At 36.0% G+C, this 25,967-nt stretch overlaps 1 protein-coding gene across 1 annotated transcript; it reads left to right on the plus strand.

Moving 5' to 3' along the window:
• The first annotated feature begins 2,245 nt into the window (after positions 1-2,245).
• Positions 2,246-24,741, plus strand: MED30 (mediator complex subunit 30). Its single transcript, XM_081266271.1, has 4 exons — positions 2,246-2,590; positions 13,566-13,724; positions 15,709-15,813; positions 24,350-24,741. The coding sequence occupies exons 1-4, from the start codon at positions 2,414-2,416 to the stop codon at positions 24,443-24,445; spliced, it is 537 nt and encodes a 178-aa protein (XP_081122397.1). The 5' UTR covers positions 2,246-2,413; the 3' UTR covers positions 24,446-24,741.
• The last annotated feature ends 1,226 nt before the right edge of the window (positions 24,742-25,967 follow it).

The following is a 25,967-nucleotide window of genomic DNA, read 5'->3' on the forward strand; positions in this document are numbered from 1 at the left end:
TAATCCCAGTGAAGTGGGGGGGGGGGGGCTAAGGCAGGAAGATCTCAAGTTCAAAGCCAGCCTCAGCAACTTAGCAAGGCCCTAAGCAACTCTGTGAGACCCTGTCTCTAAATAAAATATAAAAAAGGGCTGTAGATGTGGCTCAGTGATTATGCACTCCTGAGCTCAATCCCTGATTCAAAATATATATGTATTATTTTATTTATAAATTTACATATATAGACAAAGTACATCTACTGAGAGGACAATAATAGGAAAGAATTAAGGATGAATTCAATATAAGAATGTGCTTTTCTTAAAATATAAATATATATATATCCTTGATTATTTCCTTTCCTCATGCTCCCAATGGAGTCAACATCGAGTCCTCTAGATTGTACTAAGTGTTTATTCGTGGTTACCCACAGTGCCACCTCTCTGATTCAGATCATGGTGGTCAACATCGGCCCTCTTTTGGAGGAAGGAGGGAAACAGTACACACCACTATCTATTCTCTGTTTAGCAGCCAGAATAAGTCTTCTAAATTGAATATTGCGGGTAATTATTCCTTCCTTCTTGGGAGTCTTCAATGGCTTGCAGTTTCACTCAGAATAAAGTCCAGACTGCTTGCTGTGATTTAGAAGATCCTCCCAGCTTTACCAGCCCTTAGCTATATTTCCTACCCCTCTGTTCTATCGCTAAACTTTCAGATTCTGTACAGTATAGGGAAAGCTCTTTACCTCTAAGGTTGCTGGCACCAGCCTTCCTTTTCCCCAGTCCCCACAAAGGAAAAACTCCAAACCCATTGTTCAGCACCCCTCCTCTGTCTACAGTCAGGCCCCAACTTACTCCCTTCATGTTAGTCCTAATATCCTAAATTGTTAGCACCCTTGTATGAAGACCAATTCTTTAAGGATAGTGGAAGGAGATGGTCATCATTATACAAAATTCATGTATGAAGATGGGAATTCGTGTCAGCATACCTTTTATACAAACAAGAGATTTGATAAATTGTAGTATAAAGGTGTTTTAAGAATTGTGATGCAAAAAAATTATGAATGTAATGCGCTCCACTATTGTCATGTAAGAAATAATAAAAAAGGACCAATTCTTTAAAACATCACAGCCGCCCCCCATTTGAAATTTCACTTTGTACAGTTTTAGATATCCAAGGTCAATCGTGTTTCAAAAATATTAAATGAGGGCTGGGGACATAGCTCAGTTGGTAGAGTGCTTGCCTTGCATGCACAAGGTCTTGGGTTAAATCTCCAGCACCACCAAAAAATATTAAATGAAAAATTCCAGAAATAAACAATTCTTAACCTCTAAATAATTTAATCACAGTATATTGTAATACTTAATTTTTTTTTTTGGTAGTGGTAGTGGTGGGGGGGGTGTTGATATCAGGGATTGAATTCAGGGGCGCTGGACCACTGAGCCACGTCCCCAGCCCTATTTAGTATTTTATTTGGAGACAGGGTCTCACTGAGTTGCTTAAGGGCCCCGTTTTTTGCGGAGGCTGGCTTTGAACTCGCGAACTCTTGCCTCAGCCTCCGAAGCTGCTGGGATTACAGGCTGGGCCACCGCACCCAGCATACTTATTCTATTAGTTTTTGTTACCAATCTCTTACCACGACTAACAAATTATATTTTATCATACGCATTAAGGTATAGAAAACAGTTCCGTATATTGGGTCAGATCTGTAGTTCAAGGCATCTGGGTGTCTTAGAATTATCCACGTACAATAAAAGGGAACTACTATAGAAAATATTAGAGACAGAAAGGAGAGTGAGTGCTTATCGTGCTCATTTTTACTTTGATTGGTCCCGGGACCAAAAGGAATCAGACAGGTCGATACCGTGTCACTGAGAAGAACAGAAATTTTGTTCCAGTTGAAGGTTGCCAATACATGCCGCAGGCAGTTAACAAGTACTTTAGCCATTTTGCGCCCACCTCCTAGCTGCAAAATGACAATAATACTACAAACCTCATCAGTTTGTTATGAGAAAATGCTGAGCACGGAACCCAACATTAACTGAAAGATCGCTCTCAATTAAAACAAAAGGCCTGACTCCAGGTAAGATCTGTGGGCCAGTCTACCCCACCTCCACCACGAGTACCGCCCCCTTTGCCAGAGAGCTACTAGTGATTGGCTACTTAACCCTTCCGTCTCGCTCGCCCCGGCGTGCGGTCCAATCCCGACCGGTTGCTCATGGAGACAGATTCCCAGGCTTTCTGAGTGGGCGGTGTGCCTGTGACGTTTTTACGACGTATTGCGTCACCGCGGGCGGAAGTGGCGCCGGTTGTTTTGAAATCGGCGGGCCCGGGGCTTTCGAGTTCCTTCCCACGTCAAGGACCGCCGTGTCCCAATTCCGGGCCGGTCCCCGGACACCTGCCTCTGTGCTCCTGCAGGCCGGGGGTCGCAGCCGCGCCATGTCCACTCCTCCGTTGGCCGCCTCGGGGATGGCGCCGGGGCCCTTCGCCGGACCCCAGGCTCAGCAGGCCGCCCGGGAGGTCAACACGGCGTCTCTCTGCAGGATCGGGCAGGAGACTGTGCAGGACATCGTGTACCGCACGATGGAGATCTTCCAGCTCCTCAGGAACATGCAGGTGGGCGTGCGACACGGGCAGCTAGCTGGGTGCTTCTGGGAGTGAAAGGCTGGGCGTCAGTGGCGCTGCCCTGGGCAAACCTCCAGTGTGGGTCACCCCGTGTACACCCAGAGATGTCCCCCGAGCATGTGCCAGCCCCCAAATATCTGTAGGGGTGATGTTCTCCAGACCAGATTGCTCTACGATCGAAGCCACATTTTCTAGATTCGACTGAGTTCTCTGTGTAAATCCCATACCTCTCAAGACACGGTGGGTCGCACTTCACTTCCCTTTTCAGATTCTTCGAAAAATTTTTCCAGCAGAAATTTTCTTGTGGAGACGAGGGCAGTTCAAGGAGTTGAAGAATTCACATTTTGCTAAACAACAACAACAACAACAAAAAGCCCCTTTCTTTTCTTGGCACAACTAATATACAATAAAACTATGTTCATTTAAATGAATGGACTTGTGAAACCGCCCCACAGTCAAAATAGTGAACCTCTCACCCCTAAAAGTTAACCTCGTGCCTCTGTGAAATCTTTGCCTCCCATTCTCCTTCGGAGTAACCACCGTTTTCTGAAATTTGTGTTTTCTAGAGTTTATATAAATGAAATCAGACTGTATGTAGGCTTCTTTTGTCTGGCTCTTTGCCTCAGCGTTCATCAATAAGTCATTCTTTTTTATCGCCAAGTAGTGGTCTATTGTATGAATATGTCACAGTTAGTTCATCTGTGGATGGACATTTGGGTTATTTCCACCTGGGGGCCATTGTAAATAATGCTGCTATGAATGTTTGCTTACAAACCTTTGTGTGCACATGTTACACTTTTTCCTGAATGGATATTTTAGGGGTGTAACTGCAGGATCATAGGTTATATCTCTGTTTAACATCTTAAAAATTTTTCCAAAATAGCTGACCTATTTATATTTCAATTTGCACCTTTCAAGCGTCCTACTTACTCTTTATCCTCATCTGCACTTGTTGTTGTATATCTTTTTTGCTTTGCAGATACTTCTACCAGTGTGTGGCTCCTCTTTTCATTCTCTTCATATTATCTTTTAAAGAACAGACATTTTTAATTTTGATGGAATTTAACTTGTTGATTTGTTCTTTTCTTTTTTTTATTGGTTGTTCAAAACATTACAAAGCTCATGACATATCATCTTCCATACATTTGATTCAAGTGGGTTATGAACTCCCATTTTTTTACCCCAAGTACAAGTTGCAGAATCACATCGGTTACACATCACATTTTTACATAATACCATATTAATGACTGTTGTATTTTGCTACCTTTCCTATCCCCTACTATCCCCCCTCCCCTTCCCTCTCATTTTCCCTCTCTACCCCATCTGCTGTTGTTTAATTCTCTCCCTTGTTTTTTTTTCCCCTTTCCCCTCACAAACTCTTATATGTAATTTTGTGTAACAATGAGGGTCTCCTTCCATTTCCATACAGTTTCCCTTCTCTCTCCCTTTCTCCCACCCCACTCGTCTCTGTTTAATGTTAGTCGTTTCCTCATGCTCTTCTTCCTGTTCTGATCTTAGTTGCTCTCTTTATATCAAAGAAGACATTTGGCATTTGTTTTTTAAGGATTGGCTAGCTTCACTTAGCATTATCTGCTCTAATGCCATCCATTTCCCTGCACAATCCATGATTTTGTCATTTTTTAGTGCTGCGTAATACTCCATTGTGTATAAATGCCACAGTTTTTAATCCATTCATCTACTGAAGGGCATCTAGGTTGATTCCAAAGTCTAGCTATTGTGAATTGTGCTGCTATGATCATTGATGTGGCAGTATCCCTATAGTATGCTCTTTTAAGGTCCTCAGGGAATAGACCGAGAAGGGCGATAGCTGGGTCAAATGGTGGTTCCATTCCCAGCTTTCCTAGGAATCTCCATACTGCTTTCCAAATTGGCTGCACCAGTTTGCAGTCCCACCAGCAGTGTACAAGTGTACCCTTTTCCCCACATCCTCACCAGCACTTATTGTTCTTTGACTTCATAATGGCTGCCAATCTTACTGGAGTGAGATGGTATCTTAGGGTGGTTTTGATTTGCATTTCTCTGACTGCTAGAGATGGTGAGCATTTTTTCATGTACTTATTGATTGATTGTATGTCCTCCTCTGAGAAGTGTCTGTTCAGGTCCTTGGCCCATTTGTTGATAGGGTTGTTTGTTATCTTATTGTTTAATTTTTTGAGTTCTTTGTATATTCTGGATATTAGGGCTCTATCTGAAGTGTGAGGAGTAAAAATTTGTTCCCAGGATGTAGGTTCCCTGTTTACCTCTCTTATTGTTTCTCTTGCTGAGAAAAAACTTTTTAGTTTAAGTAAGTCCCATTTGTTTATTCTTGTATATAACTCTTGGGCTATGGGCGTCCTATTAAGGAAGTTGGAGCCCGACCCCACAATATGTAGATCGGAGCCAACTTTTTCTTCTATCAGGCGCAGAGTCTCTAATTTGATATCTAGCTCCTTGATCCATTTTGAATTAACTTTTGTGCATGGCGAGAGAAAGGGGTTCAGCTTCATCTTGTTGCATATGGATTTCCAGTTTTCCCAGCACCATTTGTTGAAGATGCTATCCTTTCTCCATTGCATGCTTTTAGCGCCTTTATCAAATATAAGAAAGTTGTAATTTTGTGGATTGGTCTCTGTGTCCTCTATTCTGTACCATTGGTCCACCTGCCTGTTTTGGTACCAGTACCATGCTGTTTTTGTTACTATTGCTCTGTAATATAGTTTGAAATCTGGTATCACTATACCGCCTGATTCACACTTCCTGCTTAGAATTGCTTTTGCTATTCTGGGTCTTTTGTTTTTCCATATGAATTTCATGATAGCTTTGTCTATTTCTACAAGAAATGCTGTTGGGATTTTGATTGGCATTGCATTGAACCTGTAGAGAACTTTGGGTAATATTGCCATTTTGATGATGTTGGTTCTGCCTATCCATGAACAGGGTACATTTTTCCATCTTCTAAGATCTTCTTCTATCTCTCTCTTTAGGGTTCTGTAGTTTTCATTGTATAAATCTTTCACCTCTTTTGTTAGGTTGATTCCCAAGTATTTTATTTTTTTTGAGGATATTGTGAATGGGGTGGTTTTCCTCATTTCCATTTCAGAAGTTTTGTTGCTGATATACAGGAATGCCTTTGATTTATGCGTGTTGATTTTATATCCTGCCACTTTGCTGAATTCATTTATTAGTTCTAGTAGTTTCTTTTAGACCCTTTTGGGTCTTCTAGGTATAGGATCATATCGTCCGCAAATAGTGATATTTTAAGTTCTTCTTTTCCTATTTTTATGCCTTTAATTTCTTTTGTCTGTCTAATTGCTCTGGCTAGTATTTCAAGGACTAAATTAAATAGAAGTGGTGAGAGAGGGCATCCCTGTCTTGTTCCAGATTTTAGCGGGAATGCCTTCAGTTTTTCTCCATTTAGAATGATGCTAGCCTGAGGCTTAGCATAGATAGCTTTTACAATGTAAGCTTTTACAAGGTAAGTTCCTGTTATCCCTAATTTTTCTAGAGTTTTGAACATAAAGGGATGCTGTACTTTGTCGAATGCTTTTTCTGCATCTATCGAGACGATCATATGGTTCTTATCTTTAAGTCTATTGATGTGGTGAATAATATTTATTGATTTCCGTATGTTGAACCAACCTTGCATCCCAGAGATGAATCCTACTTGATCATGGTGCACTATTTTTTTGATATGCTTTTGTATTCGATTCGCCAGGATTTTATTGAGGATTTTTGCATCTATGTTCATTAGAGATATTGGTCTGTAGTTTTCTTTCTTTGAAGTGTCTTTGTCTGGTTTTGGGATCAGGGTGATGTTGGCCTCACAGAATGAATTTGGAAGAGCTCCTTCTTTTTCTATTTCTTGAAATAGCTTGAAAAGTATTGGTATTAATTCTTCTTTGAAGGTTTTGTAAAACTCCGCTGTATACCCATCCGGTCCAGGGCTTTTCTTGGTTGGTAGTTTTTTAATGGCTTCTTCTATTTCTTCCTTTGTTATTGGTCTGTTTAAATTGTGTGTGTCTTCCTGACTCAATCTGGGCAACTCATATGACTTAAGAAATTTATCGATGTCTTCACTGTCTTCTATTTTATTAGAATATAGGGTTTCGAAATACTTTCTAATTATCTTCTGTATTTCTGTAGTGTCTGTTGTGATAGTGCCTTTTTCATCCAGTATGTTAGTAATTTGAGTTTTCTCTCTTCTTCTCTTCGTTAGCATGGCTAAGGGTCTGTCGATCTTATTTATTCTTTCAAAGAACCAACTTTTAGTTTTATCAATTTTTTCAATGGTTTTTTTGGTTTCGATTTCGTTGATTTCCGATCTGATTTTAATTATTTCTTGTCTTCTGCTATATTTGCTGTTGTTTTGCTCTTCCTTTTCTAGGGTTTTGAGATGTAGTATGAGTTCGTTTATTTGTTGGTTTTTTCTTTTTTTGAGGAATGAACTCCAGGAAATGAATTTCCCTCTTAGAACTGCTTTCATTGTGTCCCATAGATTCCGGTATGTTGTGTCTGAATTGTCGTTTATCTCTAAGAATTTTTTGATTTCCTCCTTTTTGTCTTCTGTAACCCATTGATCATTCAGTAACATATTGTTTATTTTCCATGTGATGTAGGATTTTTCCTTCCTTCTTTTGTCATTGATTTCCAGTTTCATTGATTTGTTCTTTTCAGAGCTTGGTTTTGGTGTCATACTAGGAAATTTTTACCTAGCCCAAAGTGACAAATATTTTTCCAATGCTTTCTTCCAGAAGTTTTGTAGTTCTAGTTTTCATATTTAGGTTTATAACCTATATTAGGTTAATTTTGGGGGGAAGATTATAGTAATAAGTATGAGTCTAAATCCATTGTTTTCCTTTTAGGTATCAAATTGATCTAGCACCTTTTGGATAACTGGGTAACTTTTTTTTTATTTTTTGCCTTGCCAGATATTGAACCTAATCTAGCAAGTGTTCTACCACTGAGCTACATCCCCGGCTCTGGCTGATCCATTTTTTAATGCTTGCTTATCTACATGCTATGAGATGCGGATTTCTTGTTTGACAGATGAAGATTCTGTAGTTAAGAGAGTTAAAGTGGCATACCCAGAGCTAGTCAGTGGTAAATTTGAAGCCAGGTTTTCAGATTATAAAAGTTTTATTTCTATGAGTGCCTAACACATATTTTATTGCCTTCTTTTTTTAAGTGGTTAGGAGTTTTTCTCCTGATTTTATGAATAACTCTGTTTTGTGAAAATTTACTTTACCTTTACCACTGAGCTACACCCCAGTCCTTTGTATTTTTTTAGTTTGAAACAGGGCCTCACTAAGTTGCTGGGCCTGGCCTCAAATTTCCTATTCTCCTGCCTCAGCCTCCCCAGTCACTGGGATTAGAAGCATTGTGCCATTGTGCCCAGCTTTGTGGAAGTCTTAAGACCATTATCAATAAGTCAGTGTGAAATATAATACAAAGAAAATTCAAAAGAAGATCAAAACTCTTTAGCAGTTATTTTAAAAATAAATAGATTTGTATCTAAAATAGTGAAGATGTGAATTAAATGATGTCTTACAGTTTAACATATAATGTATTTTTTGATTTTTAACCTGCTGTATGTAAAGTACTAAATTAGGGCTGGGAGAGGAAATAGCTATCATCTATCAAGTACTTTTCTTGGTGAAATATACAGTTGTAGAGACATTTTCAAGAAATATTTTTATCCCTATTTAACAGTTAAGGGAAATGAGCTTTGAAGAGAGAAGTAACTTCCTTATATTATAAATTTGCTATCAAATTGTCTATATTATTAAAAGAGATGCAATGCAGGTCATGCCCACATAGAACTAAACTCTTTCAAAATGTGTTATCAATTACTATTCCATATGGATCTATATTCAAAGCTAATTGGTAGGGGGCTAGGATAGTTATTTACATGGTCTAACTTACCTGAGGCTCTGTGGGGCACATTGCAGTTGACCAAAAAGGTAACAACAGTGTGCCCCTTCCTTTCGAAAACACTGTAAGAAGAGGTAAAAGGATGCTCTTAACTGCATATCATCTGGTTATTTTTTAATGCAGTGGCTCCCTCGTCAACATTTTGAGTTATACATGGTCAACCATCATCCAAAAATGTTAACTAGGCCTTTTGAGAAAGAGAGGGAGGGTTAGCTTTCCATTTTTGTGACAAAATTCCTGAGAAAATCAATTTAGGAGGAAAGAGATTTATCTTGGCTCACAGTGTGAGAGGTTTCAGTCCATGTCACTTTCAGTCTGTTGATTCTGGGCCTGTGGTGAGGTAGACCCTCATGGCAGGGAGCATGTATTTGAGAATAGTTGCTCAGTTCATTGCAGCCAGGAAGCAAAGAGAATGCACAAGAGAGGAAGGCAACAAAATATACCCTTCCCCAGTCCACCCTCCTGACCTACTTCCTCCAGATAGACCCCACCTCTAAAGGTTGTGCCACTTACTAATAGTGCCATAGCTTGGCAACCTAGGCTTTAGCAGGTAACCTTTTGGGGACATTTAGATCTATACCATAACAGAAACCACATTTTCATGATATTTATAACAATATATTGTTATAATAGTTTTATTTTACTTGTTTTTCATGTACTGTGCCTGATTTTTTAAATTAAATTTTCTCACTGTTTGTATATGTAAGAAAAACTAGTATATATAGAATTCTGTACTATCGCTAGTTTCAGGCATCCATTGGGGATTTTTGGAAAGTATTCCTCTCTGAGAAGAAAGAACTACATTTTTTTAACCATTTAGATTTGAAATCATCCTCTGTATTTGAAATCATCCTCTGTATTATTAATCCATAAAGTTAGAGTTGTGAAGTACAAACTGCTAATGTTATTTCCAAGCATTTATTTTAGAGAAATGGTTTTTTAGATGTTAGGTGTCTGTTTTCTGCTTAAGAGTCTGATGAAAACCATGGACTCCTCTAAGAAAAATGCAAAAGCACATTTTGAAAATAAGTTTGAGAAGTTAAAGAATATATCCCCAATTATCCCTAAATCCCTGATTAAGATTCCCTGTGAAAAAATGGCATTGCTTTGGTTCTGTTTATTATCCTATAAATCTCATACTTTATTTTTGGCATACATAATACATTCAGAATTCAGAAATAAAACAGAATGTTTTCCCTCCCATTTCTATTAACTTGGTACCTAATCCATCTCTGCTGGCAGTGGTTGTTAACAATGCTTACTACTAATTTTATGTCTCCTTCCAGATATTTTTTGCATATTTAAGCAAATGTGTATATATGTTTTTCATTTTCCCCTTTTGCACTGATAGTAGTATATTATACATGTTTTGTACCTTGTTTTTTACATTGAGTGTATCTTGATACTTATTCATGTCTGTACAGAAAGGTCTCCCTTTTGCTTTTTGTAGTATATGTTGTTCTGCTGCATGGAAATCCTATAATTTATTAAAACTTTTCTCTAGTGAGACCATTTATACTGCTTTTAATTTCTCACTGTTAGGCTGTAGCATATCATCTCCTACACAAATGTGCAAGTCTGCTTTAGGATACATTTTTTAAATAGCTGTGTGCTTATGTAATTAGATAAGTTTTGATGAATTGTCCTCCACAGGGATTGTTCTAGTTTATGCGACCATATCTTGACTAAGACCAACACAGTACATTATTAGTTTTGGATCTTTGATCACTTGATAAATGCCGCAGTTTTTTACCTTATGTTTCTCCTAATTTGATTATATTTGACTATTTCTTTATAAATGTACAAATCATTTATACTTTATTTTATGCTAAATGCTTATATATGTTATTTGCCCATTTTTTTTCATCATTTTGTGGAACATCTTTTTTACCTTGTTCACAAGTTTGTAGGACTTATTTATATGTTAGAGGAACTTGCTGTTTATGATATAACTTGCAAGCATATTTTTTCAGTCTTTTGATTTTTTTTTGTTTATTTATTTATTTATTTGCTCTGCCTATGGTAGTTTTTGCTATGCATGCTTTTAAAAAAAATGAATTTATTTATCTTTAAGGGTGTCTAGATTCTATGACTAGTTAGGAAGGCCTTCCCTGCTTCAAAATTAGGGAGAGTTCTGGGGGTTTTTGTTTCAGTTTTTGCTTTTAAAACTTTGGTCATTATGGAATTTACCCTATTATAAAGTGTGAGGTATGGCCCTAGCATTACTTTTTTCAAAAGGCCGATGAATTCATTTTCCTCCTCCATCAATTCCCATGCTACTTTACACGAATGACTCCATTTTTGAATGTTCTTTTCCACATATCTGTCTGTTTTTTAAGGATTAAAGCCATATTTTTAAAATATTTTTTGAGGCTTTGTTCTGTTTACATTTATTTTTTAAATTTTTTATTATTAAATTTTTGAGTTGTAGATGGACATGATACTTTTATTTTATTTTATTTTATTTATTTTTATGGTGCTGAGGATCGAACCTAGTGCCTCACACATGCAAGGCAAGCAGTCCACCACTGAGCTACAACTCCAGCCCTTCATTTATTTTTCAGAGTATTCCTGGCTCTTCCTGATTATTTAATTTTCTCTGTGTTAGAATGAACTTTAGTTCTGAGAAAAACCTATCAGTGTTTTCTTGAGATTTATTAAACCTAGAAAGATATCATTATGATGTTGAGTCTTAATAAACCAGCCAAAGGCATGGAAAATCCTTTATTTCCCTAAGAAGTATGTTAAGTTTCATTTTTATTTTTATTGAAAGTTGTTCCTAGATCTTTTATCATTTTTGTCACCATTATTATGGCCATTTTCTTTGGGTTTACTTTTATAGGTAAAAGCAAAGCCATTTCTTTTTCTCTATTATTTTTGTACTCATCCCCTTATTGAATTATTTTAATTTTTGTAGTCATTATCATTTCATTTATAAATAGTGACTATTATACAGCTTCTTTTTTATTGTTTCAACCTCCCCCTTACGTTTTCTTCTCTGATTATATTGGCTACCGCCTCTAGAACAGTGTTCATTAGTAGTATTACTGGTCTTAGTAGACATCCTTTTCTGTTCCAGACCTTAGCAGAATATTTCTGATATTTTCACATTAACCGTGTGCTGAGTTTTTAACTGAGATGAATATATTTTATTATACTGAGGAGTCTTATTATGTTTTATATTTATTTTAAGTGTGGATATTGAATTTAGTTGAATGCTTTTTTAGTGTCTAGATGTATGATGATGTTTATCGACATCTATCCAAGCTGGTGACCTATGCTGGGTTCACAAAATCTGACTATTCCAATAACTTAAGGAAACAGTGAAGAAAGCACACAAACACACAGAAGTACCTTTTCAAAATCAGGGGCGGCTCTGTGACCTTAGGGATCCGTGGAAAGAGAGAAAGCCCCTGGAATTCTTTTTTTTTTTTTTTTTTAAGAGAGAGTGAGAGAGGAGAGAGAGAGAGAGAGAGAGAGAGAGAGAGAGAGAGAGAATTTTTAATATTTATTTTTTAGTTCTCGGCGGACACAACATCTTTGTTGGTATGTGGTGCTGAGGATCGAACCCGGGCCGCACGCATGCCAGGCGAGCGCGCTACCGCTTGAGCCACATCCCCAGCCCCCCTGGAATTCTTTATTCCTATACAGGGGACACACAAGGGGAGGTTCCATGGAACATTCTATCCCAAAAAGGGCAAAGGGGTAGGATTACAAAGGAACAAGTGGATGTAATTCAGCCCCATCTGGTGACGCCCACTCCTGAAGCCACACCTTCCTTATCTGAGCAGAGGTAAAGCCCAATGTATTGTCGGGTGCAATAACTGTTCAGCACCCCTTTACTCAGGACTTACAGGTGCTCACATGGCTTCTGTCCAGAGCAGCTCCTGACAGATGTATTTATGTTTTTCATCCACAATCATGAGTGAGATGATTATTGATGAACTTTTCAGCTGAGGAGTGAGATCAAGAGATCTTCAAGGCTGTTATCATGTATGCTCTGTAATATGGGAACCTCATTTCTATCATGTTGACTGCTACCCCAGTTTCTAGAACAATGCCTCACACATTTAAAGTATGCAGGGGATACTCAGTTGGTAGAGTGTTTGCCCTGCATGCACAAGGCCCTGGGTTCAATCCCCAGCACACACACACGCACACACACACACACACACACAAAAGAATGGAGGAATTTTTTGAATCAATTTTTCCTTTCTTGAAGAAGCTGCTATAAAACTAGTATCGAAATTGACTAAGTTAGGCAGATTGGAGGAGGATGATTCTTTGCATTTCTAAAGGATTGACAGATTTTATTAAGAGTTCTTTCATGACACACACTTCTCAATGAAGGGTTAAGTATAGATTTGTGGATAAAATAACTCGTTAAAGTAAAATAATCAGACTGCATGTTAAAACCTGTGGATGTGTTTGCACTATACTGCATGTGGTGATACAAATATAAGTGTTTATTAATATAAACACTTTATTAATATAAGCCTTTATTAAATAGAAAATAGGGGCAAAGTATTAAACGTAGTAAATGCCACAAGAAAGGTTCAAAGTGCTTCTCTATACAAGATAAAATCATTATACTCCTTACTATCATCCACACATGAAAGCAGGGGTATACTTAAGTTTTCTCTGAATTGTTAGTGTCTGGAAAAGTTCACACATTGAGAATTCATGGTAAGAAATCCTCCATTGTATTGGTGAAGGAACCCTTAGTAATATGTCCTTTTAGAGTGGGTTGCCTTTGGTAGTATACCACATTACCTTGAAACATGCAAAGTGTTTTAATATTTGAGAATTTCTGAAAAATCTTAATAATATTTCAGATAATTTAAGAGGATCTACCTCCTTTTAAACCATTGTATTTGGAAAATGAGAAAAGGGAAATTAATTATTCAAGCCTATCTTATATGTCTTTTATCAATAGTTTACTTTTATGTAGTACTTAAAAGTTTTTGTTAGCTTTACCTATTAAAAATCTTAATTTACATTTCTTTATTTTCATTGTTCTCTTTTGCCTGCTAAGCTGCCAAATGGTGTCACTTACCACACTGGGACATACCAAGACCGGTTAACAAAGCTGCAGGATCATCTTCGCCAACTTTCCATTCTCTTCAGGAAGCTGAGATTGGTTTACGACAAATGCAATGAAAACTGTGGGGGAATGGATCCCATTCCAGTAGAGGTAATTTTTTGTGATTCGGGCATGAATATGAGATGTAAGATAGTATCGGGACATTTGTAGTTTTTTTTTTCCTCTCCTTTTCAGCAATATTTGCAGATTTTGAATTTTTATTGGTTTCCCTTTTAACCAGAGAAGATTAAAATATTATATATATATATATATATATATATATATATAGAGAGAGAGAGAGAGAGAGAGAGAGAGAGAGAGAGTGTGTGTGTGTGTGTGTGTGTGTGTGTGTGTTACTGCTGTATATTCACATTAATAATTTCTTCTAGACTTCAAGGCTGCTTGTGGCTTTTGTTGGTGGCATTAAGAGGAAAGGGCTGTCTGTGACAATTTTTGTCATGGTTCTCAGCATCTCCTTTTATTTAAATCAATGCATGATTTTTTTAAGTAAGAGTTTTAATAGTGTTAAAAAATACCTTTAAAATGGTTTTTATGAAAGTTTTTTACAGTTAAAAGATTTTTAATCAGTTTTAATTTAGGTTTGATTTGTAGTCAGGTAGAATCACTCTGTTTGAAACATATTTTCTAAATTTAGTCTTGGGTTACAGATATATCTAGTTAACTAGGTGTGTCATATTTCTCTAAGTAGCATTTTCCTGTTGACATATCTTTGTCACCTAAGGTAGCTGGGAAGCTTAGATTCTCTCTCACTACCTGTAAAGGACAATTTTATGGAATCTGCTTTCTTTTGAGTGATCAGCATGTAAGAGATGAACAGAGAAAGAGTTAAACGCAAAACAGCCTAAAAAAGAAGCGGTCAAAGATGTGAGAGGAAGATCAGGAATGTGGTTGACATTGTCAGATGTTCCAGAGGTTGAGGAAAATTAGAAATGAAAACTGTCCCCTGGGTTTTGCTAGCTGAAAATCATTGGTACATTTGAGTAGGTGAGCTTTGGAGAAACAGGTAGCATGAAGTTAGATCACAGTGGTTTGAAGATTAAACAGGAAGTAAAGAGCTGGAGCCAGCAATTAGAGAAGCATAAATACATAAGAGAGAAAAGAAGTAGATGGAAGGAAAGATGGAAGCAAGAGTTTGGGGAGTTTTTGCTCTCAAAATGGAAAAGACTGGAACATGTTTAGATGATAAAGGAGGAAAAGTGTAGGGAGAGACTGAAGGAAGAGGAATGAGTGAAGACAGGGCAAAAGAATCAGCACAGACTGCATACACATTAATTATCTGAAGAAGGAAGGACAGCTCGGTATTAGAGGAAAGGAACAAATAGTGAATGTAGATATGGGTAAGTTTGTATTTGTCCCAAGAACAGGAAGAAGTTTGGAGAGGCAGCTACCACTTTGACCAATTATATTCTTCTGGCCTGTTCCCACATACAGTACCACATGGCGGAAGCTGTTAATTCTTTAATTCTGTCACATTTACAAGGGGCTTCTTTAGTGAACTTCATCACAAACCACACATGTTTAATTATAATTCTGCTATTAGTTTCACTGATTTGTAAATTTGACCTACCAAAAAGAGATTCTTGACAATGAAAAGAAGTTAAGACATCTAAAAATTTGCATGCATACTGAAGTTTCAGATGGCATGTTAATGACATTTATATAATAATGTAATCCATACAGTTCTTTCCTTCTAGTATAGAGGAAGGAAAGAGCCCATCTTATTTATATCAAACTGTAACTCACAAATCTTACTTGACTTTAGTTTTGCAGTGTCTTATCCGGTGTCTGCCAATTAAATATTTGCTGATTGAATGAGTAAGATATTATTTAATTATATGTGACAACCAGTGTTATAAAGGCCTTTTGCAAAAGAAACACAAAGGGTAATATATAGAATGCATCAAAATGATAAACTTCTAAAACTGCTATTTCAGGTAATTGTCAGAATTGAAATTTATTTTTAAACTACTAAAAGTATGAAAATTGGCATTAATCTCATACATCCTCTATACCAGTCTAATTGGACAATTCAGGTCACATTTTTTATTTTTAACTTTTGTTCCTCACTCTTTAGCAACTTATTCCATATGTGGAAGAAGAAGGCTCAAAGAATGATGATCGGGCTGGCCTGCCACGTTTTGCTAGTGAAGAGAGACGAGAGATTGCTGAAGTAAATAAAGTGAGTTATTCATCTGTATGTTTTACATTTCAGAATTCTTGATAAAAAAAATACTAACAAGTCCATTGTAACTCAAAACATAATTTAAATTGTAGAATTACATAAAATTGTTTTTGTGGCAGACTCATCCTATTTAGAATGAAGTCAAGAACTAAGGTAAGCAGAAATGTCTGAAGAGACACAAAATTCATTCAATAAAATTCTTAAAGAACCCCACAGGTCTCCATGACAACCCATTTACTTTTCTCTTTTCTAAGCACAAGTCTACCTTGCTTTGTATGACATATTTTGAGCAGCAAATGATAAAAATTTACAAATAGGAAATGTGAATGTCTCAATGCGGGAATAAGAAAGTGAGAATTAGCAAAGCATTAATCTGTTGCCCCCCAAAAGTTCCTGACTGGAATGCATTTATTTCCCAATACTTTTAAAAGTTCAGAAGACAGTGTTCAGAGAGTTCTCATGCAACACACAGAACAATAGGGAGAGTTGTCAGTTCATTCTGTGGAAATGTGGCCTAAACTTACCAAAACCTAACAGAAGTTACACAGTGAATAGAACTACCAACCTCCCTCTTTCACTTGTAAATTCAGCTCACTTCTTTGACATTCTGTATTCTGGTTAGTAGGATACATCAGTGTATTAACAATACATCTTAACTAAAAATGATTTTCTGAGGTTCATAAGCATAATTTCAATGTATACATGTAATATGTAATGTCAGTAGATTACACTGAAAAATATTTTCTCAGGTGTCTGAAAGACATTTGATAGAAATCAATACCAGTTGCTAATCCAAAGAACACTGAAAACAATTAGCAGTATAGTTTCTTTTTTCATCTTTTAATTTCGGATAAATAGCCAACATTTTTTATACAGGTGAAATAAAGAAGTATATTCCTACCAAAAATTGGCATAAAATAAGTTGCTGTATACACTAATGTTTAACATTATTTTTGAAGTTATAGGCAGTACAAAAAGACAATAAACAAATGTTAGGACATAAGAGTTGTAATATTATTTACAGGCTTATTAAAATGCTCAAAGAAATTCATTTGATAAATGACTAGAGTCTGTAAAAGTTCCATAAAATGGCTTAATACGAGATTGACACCAGGCTCTTATAATGCTGTAAACCAATTAGATTATAAGGTTTTGTTCACAATTACAAGAAATATTGAGTAGATAGGGATTACATCAATAATATGTGTGACAAACCTTACTTGATACATAAATACATTTAAATAATTAAAAAGCCTAGAGAATTTTGAGGAGGGCAGTGGGTATTATAAAAATTCCAACATTGATCATTTCATTGTTTAATTAACAAACTATGAAGGCAGTAACAGTCCAGATCCAAACAGGACTTTTCTCAAAATCATGCAGAAGTAGGAATTTATTTTAGTGCAGTGCCAATCAAGAAATAAATCCCAAAAAATTCCAAATGAGATTTTTTTTCTTGAAAGTAAAATTTCTACAAGAAAATTCTGATGAAAACAATGAAGTAGAATACTTTAAAAATTAAAATGTAATATGAAGATATTATAAAGATAGTAGTTAAGCATGTAATACTGGTATAAGTGCAGACAGATTAGTAAAATAATAGCCAAAAAATAGCCTTCCCATTGACTATGACAGAAGGAGGATTGTATAGAAAATCCATCTTAAAAATAGGAAAGGAGAAACTAAACTAAACTAAACTACCTTTTACATTATATATACCATGTATCAAAATGAATTTCAGAGTTGAAAATAACATCTTCATGATAAAATATTAGACAATTAAAAGAAATATGTATTTCAAAACTTGGGAGAAAGGAAAACTTGGACTTTATGTCATAAAGTATAGTAGCTTTGTTTTAAAAGGTGAAATGCAGCTTAAGAAGAGTATTTCCCACAAATATGATAGTAGTCATGACAATTACAACAAAGAACTCACAGAAGGAGATTGGTTAAAAATGAAAAGGGGACTAGGAACTTTTAATTTTAGAACTTGAAAAATACATGGTGCTGGGCTGGGATTATAGCTCAGTTGGTAGAGTGTTTGCCTCGCATGCACAAGACCCTGGGTTCAATCCCCAGCACCACAAAAAAAAAAAAAAAAAAAAAAAAAAAAAGATAGTGTTTGCTACCCTAAAGATGTGAGACATTTATTTGTTAAGAAGTGACATATTTCCATTAATAATATGTGTATTTTTTACTGCCTCTGCTCTCCTGAGCTCACCGATTCCAGCTATTGTGCTTCCCTTTGCAGGAGGCCTCCTGTTCCTATGAGGGCAGGATGGGAGAAGGTTCACAGCCACCTGGTGACCAGGAGGGCAAGTTTGTGAGGCGCCTCGGGCTCTTCTAGTGGTACACCTCTGTGAGCCCCACCCCCAGTTATCATGCCCAGGCCACCTGGGTGCCCTTGACATGGTCCTTTTCCCTCCTTCTCTGGGGTGGTTCAGCCCTATTCCAAGTGGCAGACTCCTGCACCCTTTGGGTTGTAGACTCCTCCTCTCTGCCAAGTCTTTGACTCCCCCTTCTTTTCTATTCGTCCTAAACTTTACCTTCTTGCATCTGCTGCTCTTTCGTCTCTAGTAACTTTTCTCCCTATGAGTGTCTGGCTTTTTTTTTTCCTCCACTCTGCTATTTTCATTAGGGCTTTGAAAAAAAGAAGAGATACATATGTGTATCTTGACCACAAAATTTTTCTGGGTCAAGTGTTTTTTCAATACACCAAAAAAATACGCAGCATTTCAATAGATAGCCAGCATTTCTGAAGTTTATTTATGTAATAAAATTCAGTATTCCAAATGTTATTTTCCCATATAATTCAGATGTTAAACCAGGTTCTGCTTTAACTTCAGGAAACACTTTTTGTTATATTATTCAATTGCTGTTACAATGAGGAAAGAATGAATTTAGATATTTTAAATTAATCAGATTAAAATCCACACTCTGAATTTCTAAGGCAATTGTTTTTTAAAAGAAAACTTAGGGGGAGAGTATCTTGTCTTGAGGAGCATGGGTAAGTGCCCATCCACTGGCCTCAAAGCACTCTTGTACTTGTTGTTTCTTCTTATTTCTGAATTTTGAGAAAGCACTGAAGAATTAGGTGGTAGGCAGAGGTGAAAGTTGGGACACAGCTAAGATCACTTAAACTTCAGTCCCCAAAAAAGCAGAAAGAAAGTAAACTACTAAAAAGCAACTTAATACCAATAATTCATGCAATTCTTTTCCTCCAACTTCTTTACACCTTGTGTCTCCCTTCTAAAATATAGGATTAAAATATATTATCAACATTTTTTAAGATATGGAGCTCATGATTTATTGATACATGTATTTTTTCCTCAGTGGCACTCATACCTGAGAGTGTTTATGTGAAAACTATGTTAATTTAAGTAGCTGCCTTTGGATGACAGATTTCTTAATTTAATTGTTTAACCACATGGATGCTCTTAAAAATAAAAGGTTTTAATTTAATTTGTCAAGTATTATTAAATATCTGCATTCATAAATTTTTGTCATTTCTATGTTAATCAAAGTACATTCTTATTATGAACTTAAAGGTTTGCTTTTTTGTTCATATACTTAGTAGGTACTAGAGTTTTAAAGTTTACAGAATTTTGCTAGTGTTTTCATCAGCTTTCTGTTACTGTAGCAAATATAGGAAATAAATCAGCTTCAAAGGAAACGTTTATTTTTCGGCTGATAGTTTTGCAGCTTTCAGGCCATGACTAATTGCCTCCATTGCTTTGGGACTGCCTGTAGTGGCAAAATATATCATGGAGCATGTGTTGTAGTACACACATTCACCTCTTGACAAGGTAGGAAAGAGGCAGAGAGGAGGAGACCAGAATCCCACAGTCCCCTTCAAGGGCTCGCCCCTCCCAGTTACCCAAAACTTCACCACCCTCCACCTTCATCGCCTAGCTAAGTGTTAGGGACCAAGCCTTTAAGAATTGGGCCTTCAGGAGACACTTATCCATACCACTGCAGCTATCTACACTGAAGCATCCAAAATACTTCTTGCCTACTTTGGTGTGGAGTATAAAAATGAAGAATTTTTAATAATAACCATCTCTTTTTTTTTTAATACCAAGTGGCAATATTAAACAACAACAAAAAGAAGTTTGGAAATGATTGCCAAGGATTTTTGTTTTCTTGTTTTTTAACATTTTTCTAGATTTGGGGGAAGCTTTATATTTTGCTCTTTGTTTGAATATTCAAATATTAAAGTGTATGAGTGCTTTTTGCGTACAAGGCATTCCCCAAGTATCAGAATTTCTACCATGAAGGAGCCTGAAGTGTTGTCTGCCCTCAAGCATGGTTCAGATGAAAGGACAGGTTTCTGCTTAGAGAACCTAAGGCTCTCTAATGGAAAGCAGCCCGTTTCATGTACTCATGTCATGTTTTGATGGATCTTTGTAGAAACATCAGTATCGCACCATATTTTTAATACATTGGCATTTACTTATATTAAATAACTAAGTTGCTTTTTACATCTATGATCAGTAATAGAATTGTTTCTCATATTCAATTAAATATCTTCAGTTTTATTGTAATGCGTATTTTTTATTCTGAATAAAATAAATATATTTATACTCCGTATTTCATCCACAATTGGTCATTTTCAATATTGCTATATCATCTACACGAAGTTGTACAGAACAGACTAGATGTGTGTCCTGTCTGGTTTCTAACAATGTATGTTAGCTACTATAGCACCTGAAACTTTGAGGCCCACTGTTGATGAACATAAATCATCAGATAACAAAATGGCCTGGTTTTATTCACTTTTTTGGTTTAAATACTTTTCATTTTTTCTTTATATATCCTGGAATCTGTAAGCCCTGATGCCCAAGTAAAGGATAAATTCTTGTTTCAGAGTTTATGCTTTAGGGACATCAAAATACGTCTTATTTTGCTTAAGGCTATTCTGTTAATGGTAAAATAAAATTGAAAGAGATAGCAGGCAGCATTTACAGGGTTGACATATAATTGAGTCCAGGCATTTAGAAATTAAAGCATTTTGGGTCAAGTGTCACATCCTTTGTATGAATATTAAATTACATGGTATGACTTAGCATAAACATATTCTGTAAGTATCTACTCTGCTTACACATTCACCTGTTAATGTGACAAATTAGGCACAGCTGATGGATTTTGAAAATAGCAGCTGTCAACCTCTGTTAAAATCAATCAGTGGCAAGATTGTATATATTAAATCCTATATCATGTCATGAAAATTTATTTACAATTTAACCACTAATAAGCATAACTGTCAGCTCTGTGTTGATAGTTTCATGACGTGTTTTGACTCTAGATATTTTACTTGTATGCTAATTTTTTAATTTGAAACTTTATGGCATCTTTGAAAAAAAACTATCCAAGTACTTTATATCATACTTTAAAAAAATCTTTTACTACTGCTTAGACTTCAATATTAATTTGAAAATACTCTTACTTAATTTTTTAGGAATTAATGAGGTGTTAAAAAGAAAATAAACCAGTATATTAGAATTTATATTTCCAAGTGAATTTTCTTGAAAGAAGTCTTATTGGTAGACTTTACATTTATTCCAATAATGGTATCATCTGAAAACCCTGTTCTGATACTGATGTACATTCTGTTTTTAACCACCCAAGAATATAATTTTATTAATTCTAGTTCCTATTGTCTTTTTTTTTCTTTTTTTGTTTGTTTGTTTGGTACTGGATATGGAACTTAGGAACACTCAACCATTGAGCCACATCCCCAGCCCTATTTTATATTTTATTTAGAAAAAGTCTCACTGAGTTGCTTAGCACCTTGCTGTTGCTGAGGCTGGCTTTGAACTCGTGATTCTCTTGTCTCAGACTCCAAAGACGTTGGGATTACAGGCGTGTGCCACTGCGCCCTGCTAGTTCTAGTTACTTTCTGAATATTCAGTCACTGAGCTTATTTACCAGACTGGGCCTTTGAATGGATTTTAACTGTGTCCAACACATAAAACCCTTCTCTTTCTCCGTTGTCATGGGCACAGTTTGGTCCAAGGTATTTTGGAGAATCCATTCCACTAGAGGTTAATCTTTTCATTGCAGTTTAATCATTTCTCTTGTCTTTCAAGAATTTTAATGGGTCCCATTACCTACTGCCAAGCCCAAATGTATCCTCCTTGCAGTCTTGGCTCACCACTAACTCTTCTAGACCCCAAACAAAAGTATTTTTCCTGTTTGCTGACCTTTTCAATCAGGCAGTGCCTTATCTTTTAGAGTTCCAGAGTATCTGATATTTTTCCTCTGCCATCCACCTTACCAGGTTATAGTCTAAGCATTTGGTCACCATGCTTAAACTTCCTCCTACTTGATGCTGAAGTTCTGAAACTTTCAAAAGTGATTATATTCAAGATCATTCAGAACTTAATAATTCAAATAAGTTTTTTAGAAATCAACTTACATTCTCTTCCTTTTATTCTTACTCAGTAGCTCTTGTCTTCCTCTGTCACATGCCTCTGTAACCACTTGTCCTCTTATGTGTGGGTGTACAGAAAATACAGGTGGCAGGAACCTTAGATTCTATAGTCCCCTTTTATTGATGAGATTGCTGAGAAGAAATTTATCTGAGATCACATAGCAAGGTAGAGGCAGAGTTAGAACTGGGACTGGGATTGCCAGTCTCTCAATACAGCACCTTTGTTCTTTGGTTTCTCTGTGGTACTTCTACCCTTGGTGGATGCAACTGTCTCTAGGATGAAAAAGACTTTATAAACTTGGCCATTCCTCATCTGTCCCCTAATCTGGGTCAACTTTACTTGATAGTATATACACTGCTTCAATAACTGACTTCCAAATAGTTGGGATGATACAGCTTGGAAGATGGGTCATCTGAAAACTGAGTGAAGAGACTGAGTAGCTAAAAGTACCAAGTTCCTCTTCCTAAAGGCCATGTTAAAAGTGAGGCTCAGAGTCAAACCCGTGTTCTGTATGGTCAGATGTGTTAGGACTGTGCTGTGCTAATTCTTTCAAATATGAATTAAATTTAACATTATTAAAGATTATTAAAATCTCTGTGAATTCTTTTTCTTTTTTCTAATAGTACTTTTTTTTGTCTTCCCTTTTAACCATTTCATTCCTGTAACTTCTCTAACTCTGGATAGAAGTAATATAAGCAACTTAATTTGCATATATTAAATTTTAGTTTTTTGTTTTGAGATGCTAAGGATCAAACCCAGGCCCTTATGCATGTCAGGCAAGTACTCTACTGCTGAGTCACATCCCCAGCCCTTAGTTTGCCTCCCCCCCCCCAGTTTAATGTTTATATATATATATATATATATATAAATGTATGTATAATAAATCAAAATATATTCCTGTCATATACTGTCATATATATACAACCATGTATTTTGATATATTATACGTGGAATATAACTCATTCTAATTAGAATCCAGTTCTTGTAATTGTACATGATATAAAGTGTCACTGGTTGCGTATTTATATATGAACACAGGAAGCTATGTTAGTTTGCTTTTTAATGAAATCAAAACTGAGATTTTTTAGACCTTTTGTGATGGATATATACTAGATTACTTGGAGGTAGTTTAATATATCTTTAAAATAAACTAATTAAATAATATATCTCCAAATGTAATGTTTCCAAAAGGTTATTGAATAATAATGATTGTTGTTACAATAACTAGTAAACACTAACTAGAAGCTCCTTATTATTTTCTTCTTTTACCTAAGCAAATATTTACCACATAGGACTTGAAGAATGTTTAAAATGAAGTATATAGACTCTAATCTAGTAGAACCCAAGAATAGACACCTGCTGCATGTGGTCTAGGCCTGTAGCAGATCTTAGTTGTGAAGATCATTGCACTTAACTCTGTGCCATTCTGTCTTTGTTTTCAGAATTGGAAGTAGATTGCACTCCATGCTATGGGCAAACAGTGACTTCTCCCACATTTTTGAAAGATCAGTTGCATCAGGCATTCTATTTTTAATTATAGTTTTATATTGATGGTTTACATTTTGTTCCTATCACTAACATTTGTTGAGTGCTTACTTACATGCCAGGCAGTTCTGACGTTTTACATGAATCAGATCATTTAATCTTGCTAACAACTCCTATGAGATAGGTTCAGTTATTACCTTCATTTTTCTGATGTGAAAATAATTTTGGACCATGTCATCCATTTAATTAGGGAAGCAACTGAGTGTCTCAACACTCAGGAAATCTGGCTCAAGTGGGTGTTCTCTACCGTGATGTTCCACTGCCCCTTAGAGAATCTAAGTACTTAGATTTTATAACAATTGAATACTTAGCTTATTTTCTTTGATGGTGGAGGTGGAAGAATAAATAGAGTTGGGGACTGGAGCTGAATTAGAATTCAAGATGCCTATCAGGGAAGATCTGGGGGCAGGAAAAGGTTGAGACCCGCCTTGCAGGAGTCTTAAGCTTAACTTCTGTCTGGATTGTTAGAGTCCTAGCTTATGACATTTTAATCTTCTGACTTCATGGTCTATATTTCATGAAACATTCTTGATAAATTCTTTTTGTTTTCACAGAAACTCAAACAGAAGAATCAACAGCTGAAGCAAATTATGGATCAATTACGAAATCTCATCTGGGATATAAATGCCATGCTGGCGATGAGGAACTAAACTGATATTTAAATTTCCTGCTCTACACATATTATGCTGTTGTTTTTTTTTCCCTTAAATATATTTTCCCTTTGAAAAAGATTATTTATCTACTTTAATTTTAGTTACTAGAACTAAAGTTCCTATATTTACATTGTGGCTTTACTGTATTCATTAACTTTTTTTTTTTAATGCTGTTGATTCAATGAAAGAATATTATAATAAACTGTGATAGGGCTTGAGCTTTGGTTAGTCTTCATGATTGAATGATTGTTTATAAAAGCAAAATAAAGTTTTATATATATTTTTAAATTTGACCAATGGTTGTACTCATTTCAGTTACCCTTTTAGAGTTTAAATCTATCATCTGTATAGAACATCTCTACTATGGAGTAGTAACTAATGAGGCTGCAGTACTATAGAGCCATAGCCCCACATTTTGGGAGGGTGTTCACTCAGAGTTGATGCCAGTTTACCCAGTCACTCACAGGCCTACTTGAGACCAATTATGAATGTGGTAGGGGTTATTAAACACATAGACCCCACTAACCCTCCAAATTTCAACTTTCTCTTTAGTGTATGGCAGTAGGTTGAAAAAGGTAAATTCCATTGTAACATGCTTTTAGGCAAGCTAATCTCTTCTCATTGTAAAATGATATATTCTTATTTCATCACATTCTGGCTTAAAATTTTGGTTGCAGATGTTAGACACTAAGTTCAATATAGATTAAGCCAAAAAGGGGATTTATTCCTGCAGCAAAAAAAAAAGCAAAGATGTTAGAGAAGAGCTTCATAGAATCAAAGAAATTTGTGGGAACCAAGGCTTCAAAAATTAAAGCCAAGAATTAATGCCTCCAAGATTTTTTAAATCTTCTTCTACTTTCTTCTTGTTTCTGATGCCCTATTTCTTTTCACTGAAGACAGATTTTCTTAAAATGGCAGGAAAGATGCTCTCCACTGTCTTACCTTGATATCTTTTCTGTATCCTGATCATAAAGGATAAGCTGCTTCTTCCCCTGTAAATTAAGAAATTCTCTAATGGACTCTAAAAATATTGGGTAATGTAACCAACCAATGGGCCAATTATGTAAATTGGCACTATGATTAAACTAACTTAGGTAAGAAATGCATTCTTATGGCCAGGATTGACTGTGGGAGACATGGAAGATTGTACCGGATAGGGAGCAAATTTTAGAAATAAGAAAAAGGACCAACAAGGAGAGTTTTCAAGTAAAACAATGGCAACCATGGTCTGCTAATGTTCTTCATTTGTGTATAATGCTATCTTAGATATAATTCCAGTTATTCACACTTCAAAAGCCAAAAAGCATTTGCAGAAAACCAAATGCATCTTTCACTATTATGGGAGAAATTACTGGTCTTAATTTTAATTTTTTCTTTCTGAATTTGTGGGCTTCTGTGTTAGCATTTGTCTTTGCAGCTGTTTCTTTGCAGCTGCTTCAATTAATTGCTGCGTGATTTTGTCAGGTCTTGGTTAGCCTGGGGTAAAGCATGTAGGAAAAGGCTAAGAAAAAAATAAAAG

The sequence above is a fragment of the Spermophilus citellus genome (assembly GCF_964194105.1).
Source record: "Spermophilus citellus genome assembly, chromosome: 14".
NCBI lineage: Eukaryota > Metazoa > Chordata > Mammalia > Rodentia > Sciuridae > Spermophilus > Spermophilus citellus.